General features: G+C 43.7%; 1 protein-coding gene across 15 annotated transcripts; it reads left to right on the top strand.

The window, feature by feature from the left end:
* The first annotated feature begins 285 nt into the window (after nt 1-285).
* Nucleotides 286-20,681, top strand: LOC106578993 (SUN domain-containing protein 1). 15 transcript variants are annotated; one of them, XM_045702434.1, is made up of 21 exons: nt 286-571; nt 11,469-11,677; nt 11,786-11,937; nt 12,068-12,325; nt 12,536-12,658; nt 13,767-13,847; nt 14,321-14,431; nt 14,548-14,646; nt 15,278-15,371; nt 15,549-15,607; nt 15,730-15,893; nt 16,027-16,308; nt 16,501-16,581; nt 16,796-16,854; nt 16,959-17,088; nt 17,296-17,595; nt 18,211-18,295; nt 18,498-18,613; nt 18,775-18,942; nt 19,147-19,239; nt 19,904-20,681. In XM_045702434.1, exons 2-21 carry the CDS (start codon nt 11,544-11,546, stop codon nt 20,018-20,020), a joined length of 2,706 nt encoding a protein of 901 aa, XP_045558390.1. In that variant the 5' UTR covers nt 286-571; nt 11,469-11,543; the 3' UTR covers nt 20,021-20,681. The 15 variants fall into 15 exon arrangements, with proteins under 15 accessions (XP_045558390.1, XP_045558391.1, XP_045558388.1 ...); XM_045702435.1 differs by lacking the exon at nt 286-571 and adding an exon at nt 9,437-9,455; XM_045702432.1 differs by lacking the exon at nt 286-571 and adding an exon at nt 10,183-10,592.
* Nucleotides 20,682-21,144: the final 463 nt, after the last annotated feature.

The raw sequence follows: 21,144 nt of genomic DNA on the forward strand, positions 1-21,144 counted from the left end.
TACATTACTCCGGCCAATTCTAACGGTATTGTATTTCAGATTCACGAAATGTACTTAAAAATCAAAGTGGCCAAACCACAACCCTTCTGTATTTCTTAAATAAATAAATAAAATATATATACTATATTCAATGTAGTGAAAATACACAGAAGTCATTTTAGATTATTTAAATAACATAAAAAGCGGTTGTCCGTGTAGATAAGAAAACAAAAGTACCCTGTTTTACTCCAGTCCAGGGTGGCGATAAAGCACCAGTGAAGTTTATTTACCGCCTCCATAAAACATCAGAAGAATATGTGGTTCAGTCACTGACACCGTGTGCCGCGAAAATCTCACTCTTGTGAGATTTTTTAAATTTATTTTTCATGATTATATTGAGACTCACGCGTAAATGAAACGTTACTTTGGTTTGTAAGGATTCAGAGATTAGTTTTATTTTGAGAGCTTGCCAAGAATCTTTGTCAAACTAACGTTAACTAGCTAATATACACCTCCACGCTAGGTATATGACGGAGAAATGCTACTGTTCTGAGAAATCACTGCGCATCACCTGTCCCGTCAGCCCAGCCAGGTAAGTGGAAACATTGGTGTAAAAAAATAAAAAATTAAATCCACCTTCATTTAACCAGGTAGGCTAGTTGAGAACAAGTTCTCATTTACAACTGCGACCTGGCCAAGATAAAGCAAAGCAGTGCGACAGAGTTACACAGAATAAACAGTCATTAATACAATAAGGTCTATATATACAGTGTGTGCAAATGAGGTAAGGCAATAAATAGGCCATAGTGGCGAAATAATGACAATATAGCAATTAAACACTGGAGTGATGGAGGTGTAAGTAGAGATACTGTTTGACAGTTCGTTTTTCGCGGGTTTCCGCCCTCCGCAAATTACCATTGGGCGCGAGGCTCTCAGCCTCCCTTGAACATTGCACTGATTGAGGGGATTCGATTATCTGTCCCGGGGTGCCACGGTGTTGGAGTTTGTATCGGGTGAAAAGTAATTGCATTCGTTTTTGAACCGGGCTGCTTCCGGGTGTGGGCCAGGGCGGCGTTCAGTAAGTTTTTCGTTCTGGATAGTTCAATTGAACGGAAACGGTGCTGTCCTAAACGACCAGTTGAAACACGGGGAGGGGTTGGGTTGGTAAACCTTGGCAGCATGGCCACTTCCCTTTTATGGCCACGCATTGCTTCAAGCCACACCCACAAAACGAGAGCAAACGTAGTCACTTCAAAAACATACAAGGACGTCTTGGTGAAACGTGTCGTTCAGTACTAACCATTCTGCTACATAGCAAACGTTTAAGAGAACTGAACGCACCTGTGGTGCCCTGCTCTGGTCGACGTTGAAGTCGGCTCAAAACAAAAGTGATGTAGGTTAAGAACGTGGAGTAATGAGTTTATTTTCATATAAACCATTTAACTGTTTCCCCAAATTAAGACTAGTCTGAAATTCAAAAATATATTATATGGAAAAGAGGTGTATGTTTCTGAATGATGCACCATTCAGCCTTGACAACATGGCCGAGCTCGCAGATTACTGTTCATTATTTACTGTTCATCAGTCACTGTTTTTAGTTATTCACTGTGTATTTATTCCTTGTCACTATTTTCATTCACTCTACATTTTTGGAAAATAACATGTTAGTAAGGATTTCACTGTTAGCCTACACCTGTTCACGAAGCATTTGACAAGTCACATTTGATTTCGACTTGAGGAGGGAGATGCTCCACTTTTGTCCATAGACTGGTGCACCGCGGTTCAGCTTAATCAAACTCCCTCACTGATTGGTTCAAGTTTGAAAAGGCTACTGAAGTGACATTTGACATTCTCCCTTCACAATTTACCAAAGATGGTTGTGTGTAGCTACATGAGTTGCAAATTCTGGAGGAAAGAACAAGCAACACTAGTAGCTATTTCTCACACTTTGTTGGGGGTTAGACATTTTGGAATTAAGATTTTTATGACTGGAATTTTTACAGTTGGTAACTGCCATCTCTTGTGGCCACTTCCAATCCTGAGGGATAGATAATATTTAGATTGGGTAGTTTTAGGCCAGCGGTCTCCAAACTTTGCTAGCATGAGAGCAACTTTAAAAAAAAAAAAAGAACCTGTCGGGAGCTACAATTTATTAATTTTTTCTTCTAGCTTTCAAATAGGCACATTCTTCTCTTTTATCCCCTGCAACTCTTCCCCCGGTCCTTGGTGTACAAGTGAAAATAGTGCACTGTTTTCTGTCAATATATCTGGTAAAAAATAATGGTTAAAAAACAGCTCTAAGGGGGGCCCAAAAAAATCATGCAATTTATGCAATTTTTTAAAATGTATTTTTTTTATAAGTATTCAGACCCTTTGCTATGAGACTCGAAATTGAGCTCAGGCGTGTCATGTTTCCATTGATCATCCTTGAGATGTTTCTACAACTTGATTGGCGTCCATCTGTGCTAAATTCAATTGATTGGACATGATTTGGAAAGGCACACACCTGTTGATAAAAGGTTCCACAGTTGACAGTGCATGGAACAGCAAAAACCAAGTCATGAGGTTGACGGAATTGTCCGTAGAGCTCGGAAACAGGATTGTGTTGAGGCACAGGCTTGGGGAAGGGTACCAAAACATTTCTGCAGCATTGAAGGTCCCCAAGAGCACAGTAGCCTCCATAATTCTTAAATGGAAACAGTTTAGAACCACCAAGACTCTTCCTAGAGCTGGCTGCCTGGTCAAACTGAGCAATCGGGGAAGAAGGGCCTTGGTTAGGGAGGTGACCAAGAACCCAATGGCCACTCTGACAGAGCTCCAGAGTTCGTCTGTGGAGATGGGAGAACCTTCCAGAAGGACAACCATCTTTGCAGCACTCCACCAATCAGGCCTTTATGGTAGAGTGGCCAGACGGAAGCCACTCCTCAGTAAAAGGCACATGACAGCCCTGCTTGGAGTTTTAAACTTTAATTAACTAGGCAAGTCAGTTAAGAACAAATTCATATTTTACAATGAAGGCCAAACCCTCCCCTAAACTAGACGATGCTGGGCCAATTGTGCGCCGTCCTATGGGACTCCAAATCACGGCCTGTTGTGATACAACCCAGGATCGAACCAGGGTCTGTAATGATGCCTCTAGCACTGAGATGCAGTGCCTTAGACTGCTGCGTCACTCGGAAGCTCCACTTAAAGGACTCTCAGACCATGAGAAACAAGATTTTCTGGTCTGATGAAACCAAAATTGAACTCCTTGGCCTGAATGCCAAGCGTCACGTCTTGAGGAAACCTGGCACCATCCCTACGGTGAAGCATGGTGGTGGTGGTAGCATCATGCTGTGGGGATGTTTTTCTAGTCAGAATCGAGGCAAAGATGAACGGAGCAAAGTACAGAGAGATCCTTGATGAAAACCTGCTGCAGAGCACTCAGGACCTCAGACTGGGGTGAAGGTTCACCTTCTAACAGGACAATGACCCTAAGCACACAGCCAAGACAACGCAGGAGTGACTTCGGGACCCGTCTCTGAATGTCCAGCGAGAGCCTGGACTTGAACCCGATCTAACATTTCTGGAGAGACCTGAAAATGGCTGCAGCGATGCTCCCCATCCAACCTGACAGAGCTTGAGAGGATCTGCAGAGAAGAATAGGAGAAACTCCCCAAATACAGGTGTGCCAAGTGTGTAGCATCATACCCAAGAAGACTCATGGCTGTGATCGTTGCCAAAGGTGCTTCAACAAATTACTGAGCAAAGGGTCAGAATACTTATGTAAATAAGTATGTAAATATATTTCATTTTTTAAACATTTTTAATACATTTGCAAAAATGTCTAAACCTGTTTTTGCTTTGTCATTATGGGGTATTGTGTGTAGATTGAGGGGGGGGAACAATTGAATCCATTTTAGAATAAGGCTGTAACATAACAAAATGTGGAAAAAGCCAAGGGGTCTGAATACTTTACAAATGCACTGTAACTTTGCAGTAAACTTTGGCGTTGCAGCTTCTTTTTGTATTTTTTTTCAAGATTTTTTTTGTTGTAAGAATTTTTCAAGAAATTGCTCTTAGAAACCCACATTTTCTTGTAATTTTTTTTCATGAAAGCGAGCCATTATAATACCTATGCTCAAAATGTATGATGCCACTTTGGAAACAGTACTTAAAGGTATTTCTCTTTAAATGCTGGAGATAATGTTGGGTTGTTCCAAAAAGGAATTCATGAATCTATGTACATTTTCCCAAATTTGAATGAAAATCATTGGGTTGTCTTTTTTTCTTTAAAGCCTTGGACCAACCCAAAGTGAAATATATATTTTATTTCATAGGGTATTACATTTATGGCTTCAATACTCCTCCAAGCACAAGGATAGTCTGCTGTCCATTGTTTAAGTGAAGACAGTTGTGTGGCCCAGTAATACATTTTCATAGGCGGTAGTCCAAGACCTCCAGCTTTAAGGTGAGTGTAAAACATTCAATTTGGCTCTTGTTCTTACCATAAAATTGGAGAGTAGGCCATTTATTTTCTTACAGAAGTTGGATGGAACTGAAACTGGTAAGGCTTGGAATAAATGCATCAACCATTGTAATATATTAATTTGGATTATGTTCACCCTACCTAACATAGAAATGGGAAGAGTTCCCCATCTCTGAACATCGGATTGAATCTTATCTAGTAAAGGAGAGTAGTTGATTTTATAGGCCTCCTCCAAATTGCTTGGTATCAAAACACCCATGTCATGTGCCTTTGTCCATTTCCACTAAAATCTACTTTCCAAGTTTGAAAAGTAAACTGAAATAATTCCCACTTTCTAATTTTCTCCCAATTTACTTTGAATCCTGACACAGTACCATATGTGTCCAACAGTTGCAAAATAAATAACATAATTGTCACGAGAATTTTCAATCCCAATGACGATAACTAACAATTATTTAAGCTTTGACCAATCCCTGAGGTTTGTAAGACCCTGGGTTTAATAATAATTAGGCAAAGACTCAGCTTCTGCAAAGGTTGGTTCTTTATTCACGAGAACGTTCTAAAGTCCAAAAATGCAAAGACATGTCATTTTAACTCTAGCCCCCACCTACTTCCACGCACACACAAACAGTAGGTGGGATGTATCTTTCCCCACAGTCCTCATTCCTCGTTTATCACTACCAGGCTGGCAGTTATCCTCCCGAGATTAGAGGGACCTTGACAGGACTCCCTGTCGTAAGTTTCTTAGAGTTCCAACCAGGTCACGTCATGAATAGTTTAATTGTCCTCTGTATTTTCTTAGTCACACACACACACATTTCTCTCCATTACTGGTCTCGACCAAACCTTATTGGACTTAAGTTTATAACTTTAATTATTCATTATACATGTTACATAATCTAATAATTACTAATAGTTACGTTTGTGTAATTATTCATTATACATATTACATAATCTAATCTAATTACGTTTCAGGGTGGAATTCTTTAGTCATTACCTTAAACATATAAATTCCCTTATCAATAATGTTCTGTTTCAGATAAATACAGTAAAATGTAATCTGCATACAATGATATCACATGTTGTTATCCACCAATCTCTATTCTCAGGATTGAGCAATGGGTTCTGATTTGATGCTAGGAGTTCTGTGGCTAAAGAAAATAAATAACTGGACAGAGGGCATCCCTGTCTTGTTCCTCTTAACTTAAATGGAGCTGAGATTAGTCCATTTGTACTTCTACCTGCTTTGGGGGATTTATACAATAGCTCAATCCAGGAAATAAATACCAGACCAAATGTGACTTTTTTTTTTTTTAAAGACTGCCCTCAAATATGCCCATTCCACTACTTTTTCAGCATCCAATGATAATGCCACTTTTGGAAAGTTCAAGTTCCTGGTATGAAGAAATCCTATTTCTTATGAACCCTGTTTGGTCTAAGTGAATCAAGTTTTTTATTACACTGAACAAAAATAAACACAACATGCTACAATTTCAATGATTTTACTGAGTTAATTTAAGGAAATCAGTCAAATGAAATAAATTCATTGGGCCCTAATTTATGGATTTCATATGACTGGGAATACAGATATGCATCTGCTGGTCACATATACCTTAAAGGTAGGGGTGTGGATCAGGAAACCAGTCAGAATCTGGTGTGACCACCATTTGCCTCATGCACCTCCTTCACGTAGAGTTGATCAGGCTGATTGTGGCCTGTGGAATGTTGTCCCACTCCTCTTCAATGGCTGTACGAAGTTGCTGGATATTGACGGGAACTGGAACATGCTGTCGTACAGCGTCGATCCAGAGCATCCAAAATATGCTCAATGGGTGAGTATGCAGGCCATGGAAAAACTGGGACATTTTCAGCTTCCAGGAATTCTGTACAGATCCTTGCGACATGGGGCTGTGCATTATCATGCTGAAACATGAGGTGATGGCAGCAGATAAATGATACGACAATGGGCCTCAGGATCTCGTCACGGTATCTTTGTGCATTAAAATTGCCATCGATAAAATGCAATTGTGTTGGTTGTCAGTAGCTTATGCCTGCCCATACCATAACCCCACCATGGGGCACTCTGTTCACATTGAAATCAGCAAACCGCTCACCCACATGACTCCTTACATGCTATCTGCCAGGTACAGTTGAAACTGGAATTAATCCGTGAAGAACTTCTCCAGCGTGCCAGTGGCCATTTTGAAGGTGAGTATTTGCCCACTGAAGTCAGTTACGACGCCGAACAGCGGTCGGGTCAAGACCCTGGTGAGGATGACGAGCACACAGGTGAGCTTCCCTGAGACTGTTTCTGACAGTTTGTGCAGAAATTCTTTGGTTGTGCGAACCCAGTTTCATCAGCTGTCTGTGTGGCTGGTCTCAGATGAGACCTGCAGGTAAAGAAGCTGGTTGTGAAATTAACATTCAATTCTCTGGCAACAGCTCTGGTGGACATTCCTGCAGTCAGCATGCCAATTGCATGCTCCCTCAACTTGAGACATCTGTGGCATTGTGTTGTGACAAAATTACACATTTTAGTGACCTTTTATTGTCCCCAGCACAAGGTGCACCTGTATAATGATCATGCTGTTTAATCAGCTTCTTGATATACCACACCTGTCAAATGGATGGATTATATTGGCAAAGGAGAAATGCTCACTTATAGAGATGTAAAGAAATTTGAGCGAAATAAGCTTTGTGTGTAAAAATGTATTTTATTTCAGCTCATGAAACATGAGACCAACACTACCTGTTGCGTTTTATTTTTGTTCAGTGTACTATTTCTATGCGAAAAGCCAATACCTTAGCAATGAATTTATAATCCACATTCAAAAATTATACTGGGCGGAAGGTTCCGCAATGACAATCCATCCTTATCTATCTTTTTTAAGTTGGGTGATTGTAGCCAAACTGTGATTGGGTAAGTACATTTTTTCTCTAGAGCTGCTGTTAGCCTAAGTAACAGGCTTTAGTGATTTGGAATGAAAGTGTCTGTAAAATTTCACTGGGAATCCAACATCACCAGGAGATTTCCCATCTTGTAGTCTATGGCCTCCACCAGCTCACTTAGGGAAATGTTTCCCTATCATACAATTTTTTTCTCTGATTCAGTTATAATTGGTAAATTTGGGCTTATTAAGGAATTTGTCTCTTTCTTTGAACTTTCAGATTGATACGGTTTGATTAAAATGTTTTAAAGACTTGAGTTAATTTCAGAAATTCCATTGGGGGTTTTTAATGCTGTAGATGGTACATTCCTGGTCCTCTTTCCTAATTTACCAAGCAAGAATTTTCCCCACACTTTCACCTTGCTCAGCATTGTTGTTTGGATTTCAGGGCAGCTATCTCTGCAGACCAGGTGTTTTTTTTTTTATTATGCTATAATTCAAGCTTCAAAGTGTTAAACTGTTGAAGGGTGTCAACATTTCTATTTAATCTGCGTTTTTTTTCTAAGTCGTGAATTCTGTAATTGTATTTCTCATTCTTTATTGGTCTTTTTCTTATGTGAAGAGTAAGACCTGATACAACCTCATATGCTTTAAGAGCTTCTCAGACAACAGTTGGGCATACTTCATTATAGACAGGTTTTTGGAAATGAATGTAGATCTTTGTGGTGAGATGCGGTAAACTCTTCGGTCCTTAAAAAAACTGCTGTATGTAAAATATTGTGCGCTATAGCTTGGAAAATAAATGTGACATGTTTCTTTCCAACATTAGGGCTGCTTTCCTAAATAAGTGAAATCTGCTTCGTGTTTTGTTTCCTTGCCAGGATACTAACAAGTATCGCGATACTGGTATCGGCCCTAAAGATCTATTTAGCATTTTCGGGAGTTGGACCATCGATTAACCCTAAAATTTGTGACAGACCAAGAATGGTTGCCTGGTTACCCAGACTCATTGCTCCGGCGGAACGCCACACCACGCTTGTTTGTTTCTTCACCGCAATTTGACTCCGCCCCCCTGACCCTTATAGAACGCAAAACCAATCGAACCGTCTGATTGGGTCGAGAAACTGATGGGTTGGGCCAGAACACACGTGGGTAAAACGTTTTGAAAATGTCATTGCCTTTTGACACTGGTTAGAGATACTGGTCCAATCGCTGATTAATTTGTTTTGTACAATCCTGCTTGTCACCACAAACAATTTTAAATAATGGCAGACTGAAGTATGTAGCGTATGATAGAGCAACGGAAGAATTCAGTGTGTCAGGCAACGAGAATGGCATTGAGTTATTCTATCTACATAGCAGTTCCTGTTTTTCGGAGTCCTGCCGTTGATTATTTGTATCACTGTGTACTGTTACATGCACACGATAAATATTGTGAATCATCAGAAATATAATAGTTTGATTTAAGGAAATTGCCAATCAAAAGAAACGTCCTACCACAGCCACCATGTTATTTTTGGAAGCCTATATGTGAAAACTCTTTCTAAAATGCATAATTTCAGTTTTTCTGAACTCCCTTCACTCGCGGAGAAGAGGGAGGCTTGCGCCAGCAATGGAACTCCGATTTAAACTGCTTATTTCGAGTATGACCTTAATAAGCAGAGCGAAGTTTACATGACTACAGCCATAATCAATTTAATATCAAATTATTATTAGTGTGCATGTAAACATACTCACTATGTTTTGGAATCAAGTAACCGTCATATGTCATGATTGAATGTCTGTTTGAGGTGTTCACGGGTCCAGGTCCAAAATTCAAACTTTTTCCTCAGGGTCGGGTCATGTTTGTTTGTCATTGGGTCTATGTAACTACAGCCGAATGGACCTGACCACTGTTCTGCATAGCCTATGAATTTACTTATAGAATGCCTAGCCAACATATAAAGACCTATTCGTTAAACAGAGAGCATTTATTTGTCACTGGTCCATTATGGTACGGATCGGGTCTAGGTCTTGTTGTCGTCGGGTCCGTCCGGGTCTGTCCGCTGGCAACTTCTTGGAGCAGAGAAGACCTCTAGTCTGAACTATAACCAACTTGGTGTGTGTGCAAGGGCTGATGGGTAAGAACCGTGACAGACACATGTCTTGTACATTTTTCCCTGAGTACGAGAGGAAGAGTGACTGCTGTACCCATCAGCCTCGTCTCACTGCAGCTGTCCTGGGCCTGGCTCTCCTGGCCCAGACCCCAGATTGGGGATTTGAGTGAGACTGCTGAGGACTGACTGTTGTCCCACGGAGGGGCATAGAGCGCCCCTAGCAGGGGGCAGGAGGGGCAACAGACAAAGCAGCGGAAAGCACATAATTGGCTCTGCCAAGGCCCTCTGTAATCCTGTCGATTTAATTTAGGACATGAATAGAAAGACATGGAGGAAAAGAACCGGAGAGCAGGGTGATTTTTTTTAAAAATGTATTATTATTATTATTATTTTTTATTTTTTTTACATGGGCAAGGGCCCTGGAGAGTTTCTCCTTTCGTTAAAGAAATCATATTACATAAGCTCTGGGACGCTGATGTGGACACTGGGAATTGCCAGAGACCTCACGATATGATACTTACGTGCCGACACGATATGTATTGCGATTCGATCATGTTCCAAACATATTGCTCACCATGTCTGCTGCAGAGCAACAAGAGACAGCAATGAGAATGAGTTTTGATCAGTCATGGAAATAAGTGTTAAACAAATTGGCGCTCTCTATTTTTTATTTGAAGTTATGGAGGAAAAAATTATGGAGTTTTGGTGCAGGTACAGACTACTAGTGCAAAAATAATATTGTAATACAATATATCATCAAAAAGAACATCCCAATATGTAACTTTTCTTTTTTTCATGACTCCTTTAAAAACATGTTTTTTAACAAGTCTCTTCTTCCTCCTTTTTGTTGTCAGTCCTTAGGTGCAACTGACTGTACATCACTCGTCATGTCAAAGTGCATAATTCATGGGTTGGTGTCATTGTTTTGTAGAGACGGGAGGAGAGGATAAGGGAGGGGGGAGTTGAAACACTAATAGGCTTGTCTATCGCTGGCAACAGGAAGTAAACACGAAGCATTGGCTACATACAGTATTAAGTAGTGTTAAATTGCCTGATCTCTCCTGTCTCGCGTGAGTGTCTGATGTTTGTCTGCTTTTCCCTGCGATGAGCGATGGTGACGAGAGGTGGACTCTGGAGAGCTGGGTGATGTGGGGGAGATCTGTATGTATCATCCTCTTTCATTATGTTCTTTCTCTGTGTGCTTGCCTATTTTTAGACAGCAGGCAGGGTTACTCCTGTGTGTGTTTGTGTTATTTTTGAGATTACGTTTCAGGCTGTAATAGCCTGTCATGCATTGTTATATGGAAGGTTACCGTTACGTTGTACTACCGTTGTGTTATTCCCAACTGGGACTTCAGTTAGCCTGATGATCGTTTCTGCTATCAGTCGCGTGTACAGATTTAGAAACGGTTTCAAAGGCGAACAATGTGAATGCCGGGATTGTTCCTTGAGAGATGGCAGCAACAGTTTGCTTTTTTTGCTTTTTATTGGCAGGGCTATGTTGAGCATAACTCGTCTCTGTTGAAATCTGGGCCAACTCTGAGCAAGGAATATGGGAGAAGTGTGTCTATAGCAGCTGCCAGTAGATGTAGGTCCCCAACCCCTGCTGTAATATCACCACGTTTAGAGAAGGCTCCATCATGTGACCTCATTTCTCTTCCTGTGTTCTTTACTGTGATGGGGGAGCATCAGTGCTCATTTCCTGTCAAAACAGCCCTGTGTGGTGACAGGGGAATAGAACAACCGCAGCTTCTCAGCTTAAGCTTTGCACTACTAGCAGAGGGTGACAGTGCCATTACGGTGAAATGTTTGCTGCCATTGGGGAACAATTGCGCCTTCCATGCTTTGTCTGCATGCTAGAGGAAGAGGAAGTTAAATACTAGGATCTATTTTGGTATTTTTGCGTGACGTATGATTTTAGAATTAGAATCATTGATGTTGCCAATCAAATTATTCACTGTTGCTTAGAAAATGAAATGTTTATTATATGAATTTTCATCTAAACGCATTCCTGTCTTTTCATCCTTGTTTTCCCAGCTCCAGCTTCTTAACAACAGCCCTGGACTTTGAGAAGGAGCACAGGATCACTCCAGTGTTTTCGAGTCTCCCAGGATGTCTCGGCGGAGCCTGCGTCTGCACACTATCACTGGTCTCTACGGCGACGACAGCCTAGACTCTAATCTGAACCACAACGTGTACCACGGTGCCTCCTTCAGTGCAGGAGGAGCCAGTCGCAGAGAGTCCAAGTAAGTGATGCTGCTGCTGCCTTGGGTTTCCTTCTATGGATTTGGGCCTGTGTGTTACATCCAGTGGTTTCAATGTCTAATCTGACTGTTCACTTCTCCCTCTCCCAGGGGGTTGAAGAGCAGGAGGTCTCAGCATGGCTCCCAGCAGCACAACAGCAGCGTGACCGCCAGTGACGCCTCCATGCTGGACGAGTCGTGCATCCAGGAGCGCACGCTGGTCGGCAGCTTCTGGGGTTTGGATGAAGCTTCTGAAGATAAAGGTCTTCTTTTTTTTTTTTTAACGACCTTATCGATCACAATTACTTGTCATGCCTGAGACATGTCTTGAATGGATTCCTTTTAAAAAGGCCAATTTTGTGTTTCATTATCAAATCTGTCTGTGCGTTACAGAGCGGACCATGGCGGTAGACCACAGTATGTGTGGGACCAACGGAGACATTAACTCCGTACAGACCCAGACCTCCATGGTGAACGGTAGCTTCTGTAAGGACTTCCCTGTCCCCTCGGACAGACATGAGGCTCTAAGCACCTACTCCTCGTCCTCCACTGGTGCCTGCTCTGCCACCAGCTACCAGGCCCTGACAGCCCCCTCTACGTCCCCTCCCTCCACCGTCTACGCCAGGGACAAGAGCCGCAAGCACAAAACGGGTGAGAGCCAAGTACTATAATATGTATGCGCTCAGTACTGCATGTGTTGTATCTGGGAGTGTTTTTCCTTCCCATTCCATTTGAAGGCATATCATCCACAGTGTTTTTTTGTAATTGCTGATGCACGAGTGTGTCAATTTTCATTTTCTTACATTTGACATTCATTGTTATTTTGTGCATTTTCAATAAAGTTGAATTGATTTGATTCAGGTCTGCTGGTGTCCGTCTCGGACACCTGTGTGCGTGTGAGCAGGAGGGCAGCAGCCTCTGTGGCATACGTCTTCTCATTGCTCTTAAAGAGTGTACTAATGAGGACACACAAGAATGGTGAAGGTATCAGCTTCTGCGCCGGCTCGGCTTCTTGCTGTCTTTACAGCGCCATCGTTGCCTTTCACTCTGTCTCTCTCATATCTGCCTTGCAGCGTCCCACTTTTGTGTCATAAATAATGCGGATAGAGGATAATTCATCGTTTTAGGTGGGTCTCAACTTTTTCCTGCACTCTTAACAGCGGCGTAGTGCTGAGATAGGCTACCACCACATGATTTGCATAGGCTGTCAGGAAATCTGACAATGCTTTGCTAAAGCTCAACATAATCATACAATCTGGATTATTTGCCCCCTTTTTCTCCCCAATTTGGTGATTACGATCTTGCCTCGTCGCTGCAACTCCCCAACGGGCTCGGGAGAGGCGACGGTTGAGTCATGCGTCCTCCGAAAACATGACCCGCCAAACCGTGCTTCTTAACACCCGCTCGCTTAACCTGGAAGCCAGCCACACCAACGTGTTGGAGGAAACACCGTTCAACTGACGACTGTTGTCAGCCTGCAGGCACCCGGCACGCCACAAGGAGTCGCTAGAGTGCCAAAGAATTCCACTTTGGTTTTTTAGAGGCTGAACGATTATTCATCGGGGTTGGGCATCCATAAGTCAGGTGTTGCATGATTTGCATGGGACTGTACTTGGTTGTCACTGGTTGAAACGTGATGTTAGGAATACCCCTGCTTGCAGTCCACCAATCTCTTGCACTGTACTGAATCTGCACTGACACTGGAGGTTGCAGTGGCTGTGTGAATGACCATGGTGGCTCTCACTGCTGACTGACTAACCTAAAACTCCTCGTCACCTGCTTCTGACTGTCCTCTATCTTTCTCAACAGGGGGACAGAGGCTGACACTACCACAGCTTTCCTGCCTACAGCTTTCTCACTCGTTTTAACATCACTCCACCTTCCTATTCGGGTGTTTGTATGGCACTTTTACCCCACAAATTTCACCCTCTATCTCCCAAACAAATGGGCTACCTTCGCTTTGGCTATTGCCCTGGTGACATGCAAATTCGCTCTCTCGCTCTGCACTCAGGTGAAGGAAGGGAAAGAGGGATGCTCGATCGATATGAAGTTGGGCTAGTTTTTATCTGATTTTCGTTCTTATTGGTTGCAGCTCTCTCCAGCTACTGCGGAAGCATGCATGTAAAGGAGTTGGGGTCTGACGGGAAGCACATGAATCTGATTGGCTCTCTGTGTGAGTAGCTGACCTCCACACCGATATCTTTGTTTGTGCATGAACCCTTGACTATGTACTACAAGACGATGTGTTTTCTGTGAATAATAGAATAATGTGAGTTGGTGTGATTTTTCATGTAACCCTTCTCATAACCTTTGTGACTACACACACCTGCCACATACTTTTTGTTAGGGTACTCTTGGTAGAGGAAATGTCAGTCGCACAACTAAATGCATACAATCGGAGATCGACGTCTTCGGCGCCGGGGAACAGTTGTTGTTGTTGGGAGGGTAACTGTCTTGCTCAAGGGAAGAACGGCAGATTTTTCAACCTTGCCAGCTCGGGGATTCGAACCATCGACCTTTCGGTTACTGGCCAAGAGCTCTTAACTGCTAGGCTACCTGCCATTTTAGCCTGCCTCTCTCTCTCAAAACATTTTTATTTTCATGTTTTCTGCCTTTGCTGCTCACCCACCCTGCTGATGCTAATAGGTGATGACTGCAAACGGAAGCAGCATGCAGAGACACACGCAACCTACACCACATGGGCCTCCTGGTCACACCACGTGTTGGGAGCACTGTGGCTCGCCGCTGTTTACACAGGTTACCTATTAATCCAGCAAACTCTGGCCTATCTTGATATACTTGAAACGAGTTCTACATTTAGTCCTTATTTTACTGTTGTATGTAAGTAGATTAAGTTATGTTTTGGTCCCCAGGCTCAAGTGTGTTGTGGGTTGGGCAGGAGGCAGGCTCAGCTGTCTGGGCCGTGATGAGGAGGATGCTGTCGGTTCCCTGGTTGGCAGTTAGGTCCCCAGGTCATAATTTTACCGTGTGTTACCAGCCTCCAGATACACCCCTGCATGATACCTCCTAGTCCTAGTCTCCCCATGGCTAGTTTGTGTGTCTGCCTACCTAACGTGAAACCCATTAGAATGGTGGCTTGGAGTATATCTATCTCTCTAACCTTTTCCCATTTCAGATGACTAACTGCCGTTTCACCTTCTTACCTGTCTCACTTCCTTTGCGTTTCATCATTTCTAATTCACTGCTCTATACGTTAGGCTAGGAACTGATCCCCCCCCTCTGCCTGCTGCTCCCGTCTCTCTGGGCATTTTAAAGTCGGTGGGAGCGATTTGTCACACTGTACAGAAGTTTGATGGTGTGGTGCGATTTTTCTAAAGCTGTGCTCCCCTTAAAGGCTCCTCTCTGCTGTACTGTGCATCCACGCTGACAGAGAACACAGCCTTCTTTATCGCCTCTGTCTGTAACTAACTAACCCCGTAACCTGTTGCACTGCATTTATGTCCTTGCCTCTTACCTCATCTGGTGAATGTACTTGATTCTCTAATCCTTAGTGCTGTGTGGACGTGCCTCCGTCTACCCCTCCCCCCTCCTGCAGAACACTCACTAATCTGCTCCCTGTCTGTCTGTCTTTTGTGTCTACAGGCAAGGCAGCGACGGGGGTCTTCTGGTGGCTTGGGACTGGATGGTACCATCTGGTTACCCTTCTCTCTCTGCTCAACGTCTTCGTCTTGACACGGTGAGTCTCTTGGGCCTGAGAGTAACACTCAAGGAACCGGTAACTGCCCAAATAAAGGAAACGCCAACATAAAAAATGTACTCGTGTTTCCATTATTTTGGCAGTGACCCGTATGTGGTAGTGGATGGAGCTCCATAATATGTGATCACACTAACAAGTGTTTTTCTGTTGTCGTAGTTACCCTGCCAAGCTCCTCAAACTCCTGTTGATTTTGCTCCCATTCCTCATCCTCCTGGGTGAGTAGCACCACTCTCGGTGTCCATCCCAAAGCTCTCATGCTGCTTATCCATAGTACTGAACAATCAGCCACTGTGACCTCTTCCGTCTCCTAAATCCTCCGTTCTCGATGTTCTCCCAGCTCTGTGGCACTGTGGTCCGTCCAGCCTGCTGTCTGTATTGCCTGCCGTTAACGTCACTGAGTGGAGGACGGCCTACCCCCTCAGTTTCACCTCTGCCCAAGCCCAGACCAAAGACGGGCAGTCCACCATGACTCCACCACCACTACCACCAACTGTCTCACAGGTAGGGGGGGTGTTGATGCACGTATTCAATCAACCATTATATAATTGTCAGCTTCCTTAAGACCTTCCAATTCTATGGATAAGGCCTGATACTCTGTATAGCTGACCTATCCCCCTCCCCTGTATGTGAACAGCCAGGCAGTGTGGCCGTGTCTGTGGACTCTGAGCGCCTGGCCCAGTTGGAGCAGAGGCTGGCCCACCTGTGGGAGAAGGTGGAGGGAGGTGGCCAGAGGCAGGAGCAGCAGCACGGAGAAGTGCTGGGTCTCTACCATTCTCTACGAGAGCAGCTGGAGACCCAGACGGACAGGGATGGCATGGGGCTGTGGGTGTCTGGCCTGCTGGAGGAGAAACTAACCCTACTGAGGAGAGAGATGGAGAAGGATGCAGCACTGCAGAGGGAACAGGTGATTCTCCAGGTTGGATAGTCGGGTCCATTTCAGGGAGCAGATAGTAATTGTGCCTGTAATATAATGTGGTCCGCTTACTTGGGTAACTTTAAAAAAAATATATATATATATACTTTCTTTTTAACCTCTGCTCATTAATCTCTTCCTGTGTTGTGCAGGATGTGATGCTCATTAATCTCTTCCTGTGTTGTGGAGGAGCAGGTTGTGGTGCAGCAGCAGGGCCAAGAGTCTCGTCTTGCTCAACTAGAGGTTCTACTGCAGACACTGGCTGCCAAGACAGAGGTACACATCCATAGATCCTATACTACGTTCTATGTATAGCCCCCGTCCCCACAGAAGGCCTTTTGCCCTCACTGTAAATTAGAATTTGTTCTTAATCGACTTGCCTGGTTAAATAGAGGTAAAATATTTTATATAAATGTACAGACCTTACTGTAGAACCTGTATAAAATGTATTTGTTGTCATATATCCATGTTATGTTGATGATGTCTTCAGGAGGTGCAGAGGAGGCATGTTGAGACTGCCAGTGCCACGCCAGTTCCTGTGCCAGTCAGGTGAGTTCAGCACACAACCCTTTGGATTGTAATAATTGAATGAAATCACGAGTGGTGTTGAATATTGCTCCCTGTGTGTGCCCTTCAATTGTGGGTGTGGACAGTGAGTCCCATGATGCCTTGCTGGCGGAGGTGCAACGGCTGGAGGCGGCACTGGGGAGCATTAGGCAGGACCTGCAGGGGGTGATGGGATGCCAGGGCATGGGTGACCGCTTGGACAAACTCCATGACATGGTGAGTTGCTTGCTCTCTCTCTCTCTGTTCTATACATGCATTGCTCCAGTATGTGCCTTTCCAGATGGCCTCTTCTATTCCTTTGAATAGCTGGTCCTGTATAGACACTCAATATTATATCTGACTCAGTCTCAGCATAATATTTTTTTCTGAAGATCTTTTGTATAAATCCCCTCTGTTGACCCTTGACCTCTGTGGTGGTGACAGGTGTCTGAGCAGGTGTCTGCCCAGGTGAGGCGGGAACTGTGGATCCTGTTCTACGGTAGTGAGCTGGCCGGAGATTCCGAACCCGGGGAGAAGGAACTCCCTGAGTCGCTACTGCAGTGGCTCTCTGAGCGTTATGTGAGCGGGGCCGACCTGCAGGCCTCTCTGGCCTCCCTGGAGCTCAGCATCCTGCAGAACGTGAGCCTGCAGCTTGAGGAGAGCAGGGCCAGGCAGGAGATGCTCAGCACTGAGACTGTCTCTCAGACCGTGATGCACACTGTTGGGGCCGGGATGTCCGAGGAGGTAGGTTGTTTGATTTTGGCGATTTTGTGAAGAAAAAACATTTATAGTTTTTGTTGGTTGAATAATTCGTTTTTGTAGTTTTACCCCCCTTTTCTCCCCAATTTTGTGATATCCAGTTGCGGTCTTGTCTCATCGCTGCAACTCCCCAACGGGCTCTGGAGAGGCGAAGGTCGAGTCATGCGTCCCCCGACCCGCCAAGCTGCGCTTTTTAACACCCGCTCGCTTAACCCGGAAGCCAGCCGCACCAATGTGTCGGAGGAAACACCGTTAAACTGACAACCAGAGTCAGCTTGCAGGTGCCCGGCCCGCCACACGGAGTCACTAGAGTGCGATGAGCCAAGTAAAGCCTCCCCCGGCTAAACCCTCCCCTAACCCGGACGATGCTGGGCAAATTGAGTGCCGCCTTATCGGACTACCGGTCACGGCCGGAAGTGACGCCGCAATACTGCGATGCAGTGCCTTAGACCGCTGCGCCACTCGGGAGGCCATATATACTTTTTTAATATTGTTTTAAATTAGATTCAGTGTTTTGGTGTTCTAAATGACTTATTTATTGTCTGTCTGCATTATTCCAGTTCCTCACCCAACAACTCTGTTCCCCTCTTGCTCCTTCAGCATGTGCAGCTGATTGTGAAGAATGCTCTGAAACTCTACTCCCAGGATCGGACCGGCCTGGTGGACTATGCTCTGGAGTCTGGAGGTAAAGTTTCACAGCTGTTGTGGTGGCGGGGCGTGGAGACCTACGTTGACTGTTTGTCTACTGCCTATTATTTACAATGATCTGTTTTGGCTTTGTACAGTAAACTGTTTCTGCCATGACTGGCTTCAGCTATGCCCTCGTTGTGAGGGTGGCTGACATTGTGTACAGTCGTGAAAGTGACATCATGGCTGCGTGTGTGCAGGTGGCAACATCCTGGGCACTCGCTGCTCTGAGACGTATGAGACAAAGACGGCACTGATGAGTCTGTTCGGCCTCCCACTCTGGTACTTCTCACAGTCTCCTCGTGTGGTCATACAGGTACGACTCAAGTGACCACATGAGACTAGTCTTTTTTGATGGCTTGGTGATTTTATTACATGAACGGATTATATTGGAAAAGTTTTAGTTCCTGATACTGCCTTAGCCAACACATTCATCCACTGGTCTGATCAATGCTCGCCCTCTCTCTCCCACTGCAGCCCGACGTCCATCCAGGGAACTGCTGGGCGTTTCAGGGTTCCCATGGATACCTGGTGGTGCGTCTCTCAATGAGGATCGTGCCCTCTGCCTTCTCATTGGAGCACATCCCCAAAGACCTGTCGCCAACAGGCAACATCGACAGCGCCCCGCGCCAGTTTAACGTCTATGTAAGCCATGCAAACGACACTTCTTACCCAATTTAACATTTCACATGTTGGCTATTACGGTCTTAGCAAGCCATTCAGAAGAACACCTAGTAGACGCTCAAGTCAGTCACGTTTACTGTGAATGTGCTCTGGTGAAGCAGTACTGATTGACACACTTACTGCTGTGACTCTCTGCTGTTTTCTAACTGTGTCGTCGGTTTCCAGGGTCTGGATGATGAATACCAGGAGGAGGGTAAGCTACTTGGCAGCTACACCTACCAGGAGGATGGGGACGCGCTACAGACTTATCCCGTCACCGTAAGTGCACTTCAACACTGCCTCAACGGGCTTGATTGGTCAGATGTAGATGTTATGTAAGTAGTCCACATGCAGTGTTGGGGAGTAGTGAACTACATGTTGTTTAACTACATTTTGCAGTAGCTTGGTGGTAGATGAACTTAATTCAAATCTTGGTGTGTTTCTTTCAGTAGTTAGCTATACCGCTACACGGGAAAAAAGTAACTAACTACTGGAACTACACACTGTTTTTGCAAAAAGAAAATGAAATATGCAAGAATGTCCTTTTTCGCTATCAGACCTTCCTAATTCTCACTTGAAAACACGTTTTTGTGATTAATAGGCTCAGTTACACATTGTGTTAACGTCTGATTACAGAGTGATTTGTTCTTGCAATTGTTCGTCTATGACATTTCAGATTTAGATATGATAATTTATCACAAACTAGCTTGGATGTAGTGAACTACTGTTTCAAAGTAGCTTTAGTTAAGTAAACTACAGTATATTTAGCTTGCTTTAGCATCTTAAGTAATTGGTAGTTTTGTAAACTATGATTTCAGAGTAGCTTTCCCGACACTGTCCACATGGCATTTTTATCTCTAGCACGATTAGAGATGGTGGCTTGGCAAGTTATAGGTCTTGCTACTTGAGTGTAAACTGAGTGTCCTTTGCTATCTATCCGCAGGAGGAGAACGATAAAGCCTATCAGACCATTGAGGTTCGGGTGCTGTCCAACTGGGGACACACAGAGTACACCTGCCTGTACCGCATCAGAGTGCACGGTCAGCCCAGTATCGACTGATGGCACAGAACAGACCACCCTGCCTACAATTGAATGTTGTGCGGATGACTGGAGGCATATTATGCAAAAAATGATTGGATGACAATCGGTGCTTTACTACTGGTTGAAAAATGTTTCAAGTACATTTTTCTCAGTCTATTTAGACATGAGCTATACGTATTCTGAGACCAAACTGGATTATTGCGTGTTGAGCCCCTTCTCGCACATGGTTAAACCAGGTTTTAGCATGTTCTCTTACGAATAATGTAAACGTGTACATTTTGTCAATAGTATGTCATTTTAAGTCTACTAATGTCAAATGCTTTGAAAGATGTATATGCTGCAGTTATTAAAATTTAGATTTTGTTTGTTTTTTAAAGGGAATTACTGCTCAAGTAAGTTAAGGATATCTTGCACTGGTCCCTTCAGCCACAGAAATCAGGCTTTGACCATTAACCTTTTATCGATAATCTACAAGTGCCCAGTTGTAAATCTCATTATGTATTTGTCTGTCCCGACTTACTGATTTAGCAATCTGTGTAATATATTTTTGTAAAGGCTTTTCAGACTATTTGTAAATTGGCTTGGGACTATACAGTTTTATTTTTTTTTACATAATTTTATTTGTCTTTTGTAACTTGTAAGAAATGTTCAAATAAAGACCTTCATTTTCAGTAGTTGATTTGAAAAGGTATTTTTGCCTTTTTAAGTATCTTTGAAAGGAAATGTGGATGTTTTTGTTTTATCATGCCCTACAGGCACAGCTTGGTTAAAGTCTGTTTCTCCACCCATCTTACTGAAGTGTGCCCCCATTCACACAGATTCTGACCCAACATGTCCAGTAAATGGCAATAATGCTCTATGGACATTTTTTTTTTTTTTTTTTAAATATCCTAGACTGAACAGAGAAGAAAATGCTTGGTGCAGAATTCTCAAATGCAGCAGTCCCTAGTGGTAGCTAGTCATCTGGGGTGGTAGTATCTCTCGCCCAGTAGGGGTCGCTGTACTCAACAATAAGGGAGGGGCAGCAGTAGCAAAGAGTAGCTATATTCTCACACAGGAGCTGCTCAGTGAACACGACTCATGCTGCTTTTTGACTGTAACAGCAGTGTTACACTAGTGTATACATCCAGATTTTTTTTATA

Source organism: Salmo salar, chromosome ssa19 (assembly GCF_905237065.1).
Source record: "Salmo salar chromosome ssa19, Ssal_v3.1, whole genome shotgun sequence".
NCBI lineage: Eukaryota > Metazoa > Chordata > Actinopteri > Salmoniformes > Salmonidae > Salmo > Salmo salar.

Bases quoted from the DNA above. Each gene is read 5' to 3' on its own strand.
- LOC106578993 (XM_045702434.1), top strand. From the start codon at position 11,544: ATGTCTCGGCGGAGCCTGCGTCTGCACACTATCACTGGTCTCTACGGC. The intron at 12,659-13,766 runs GTATCAGCTTCT...TATTGGTTGCAG, and splicing joins GACACACAAGAATGGTGAAG to CTCTCTCCAGCTACTGCGGA. The intron at 15,894-16,026 runs GTAGGGGGGGTG...GTATGTGAACAG, and splicing joins TACCACCAACTGTCTCACAG to CCAGGCAGTGTGGCCGTGTC.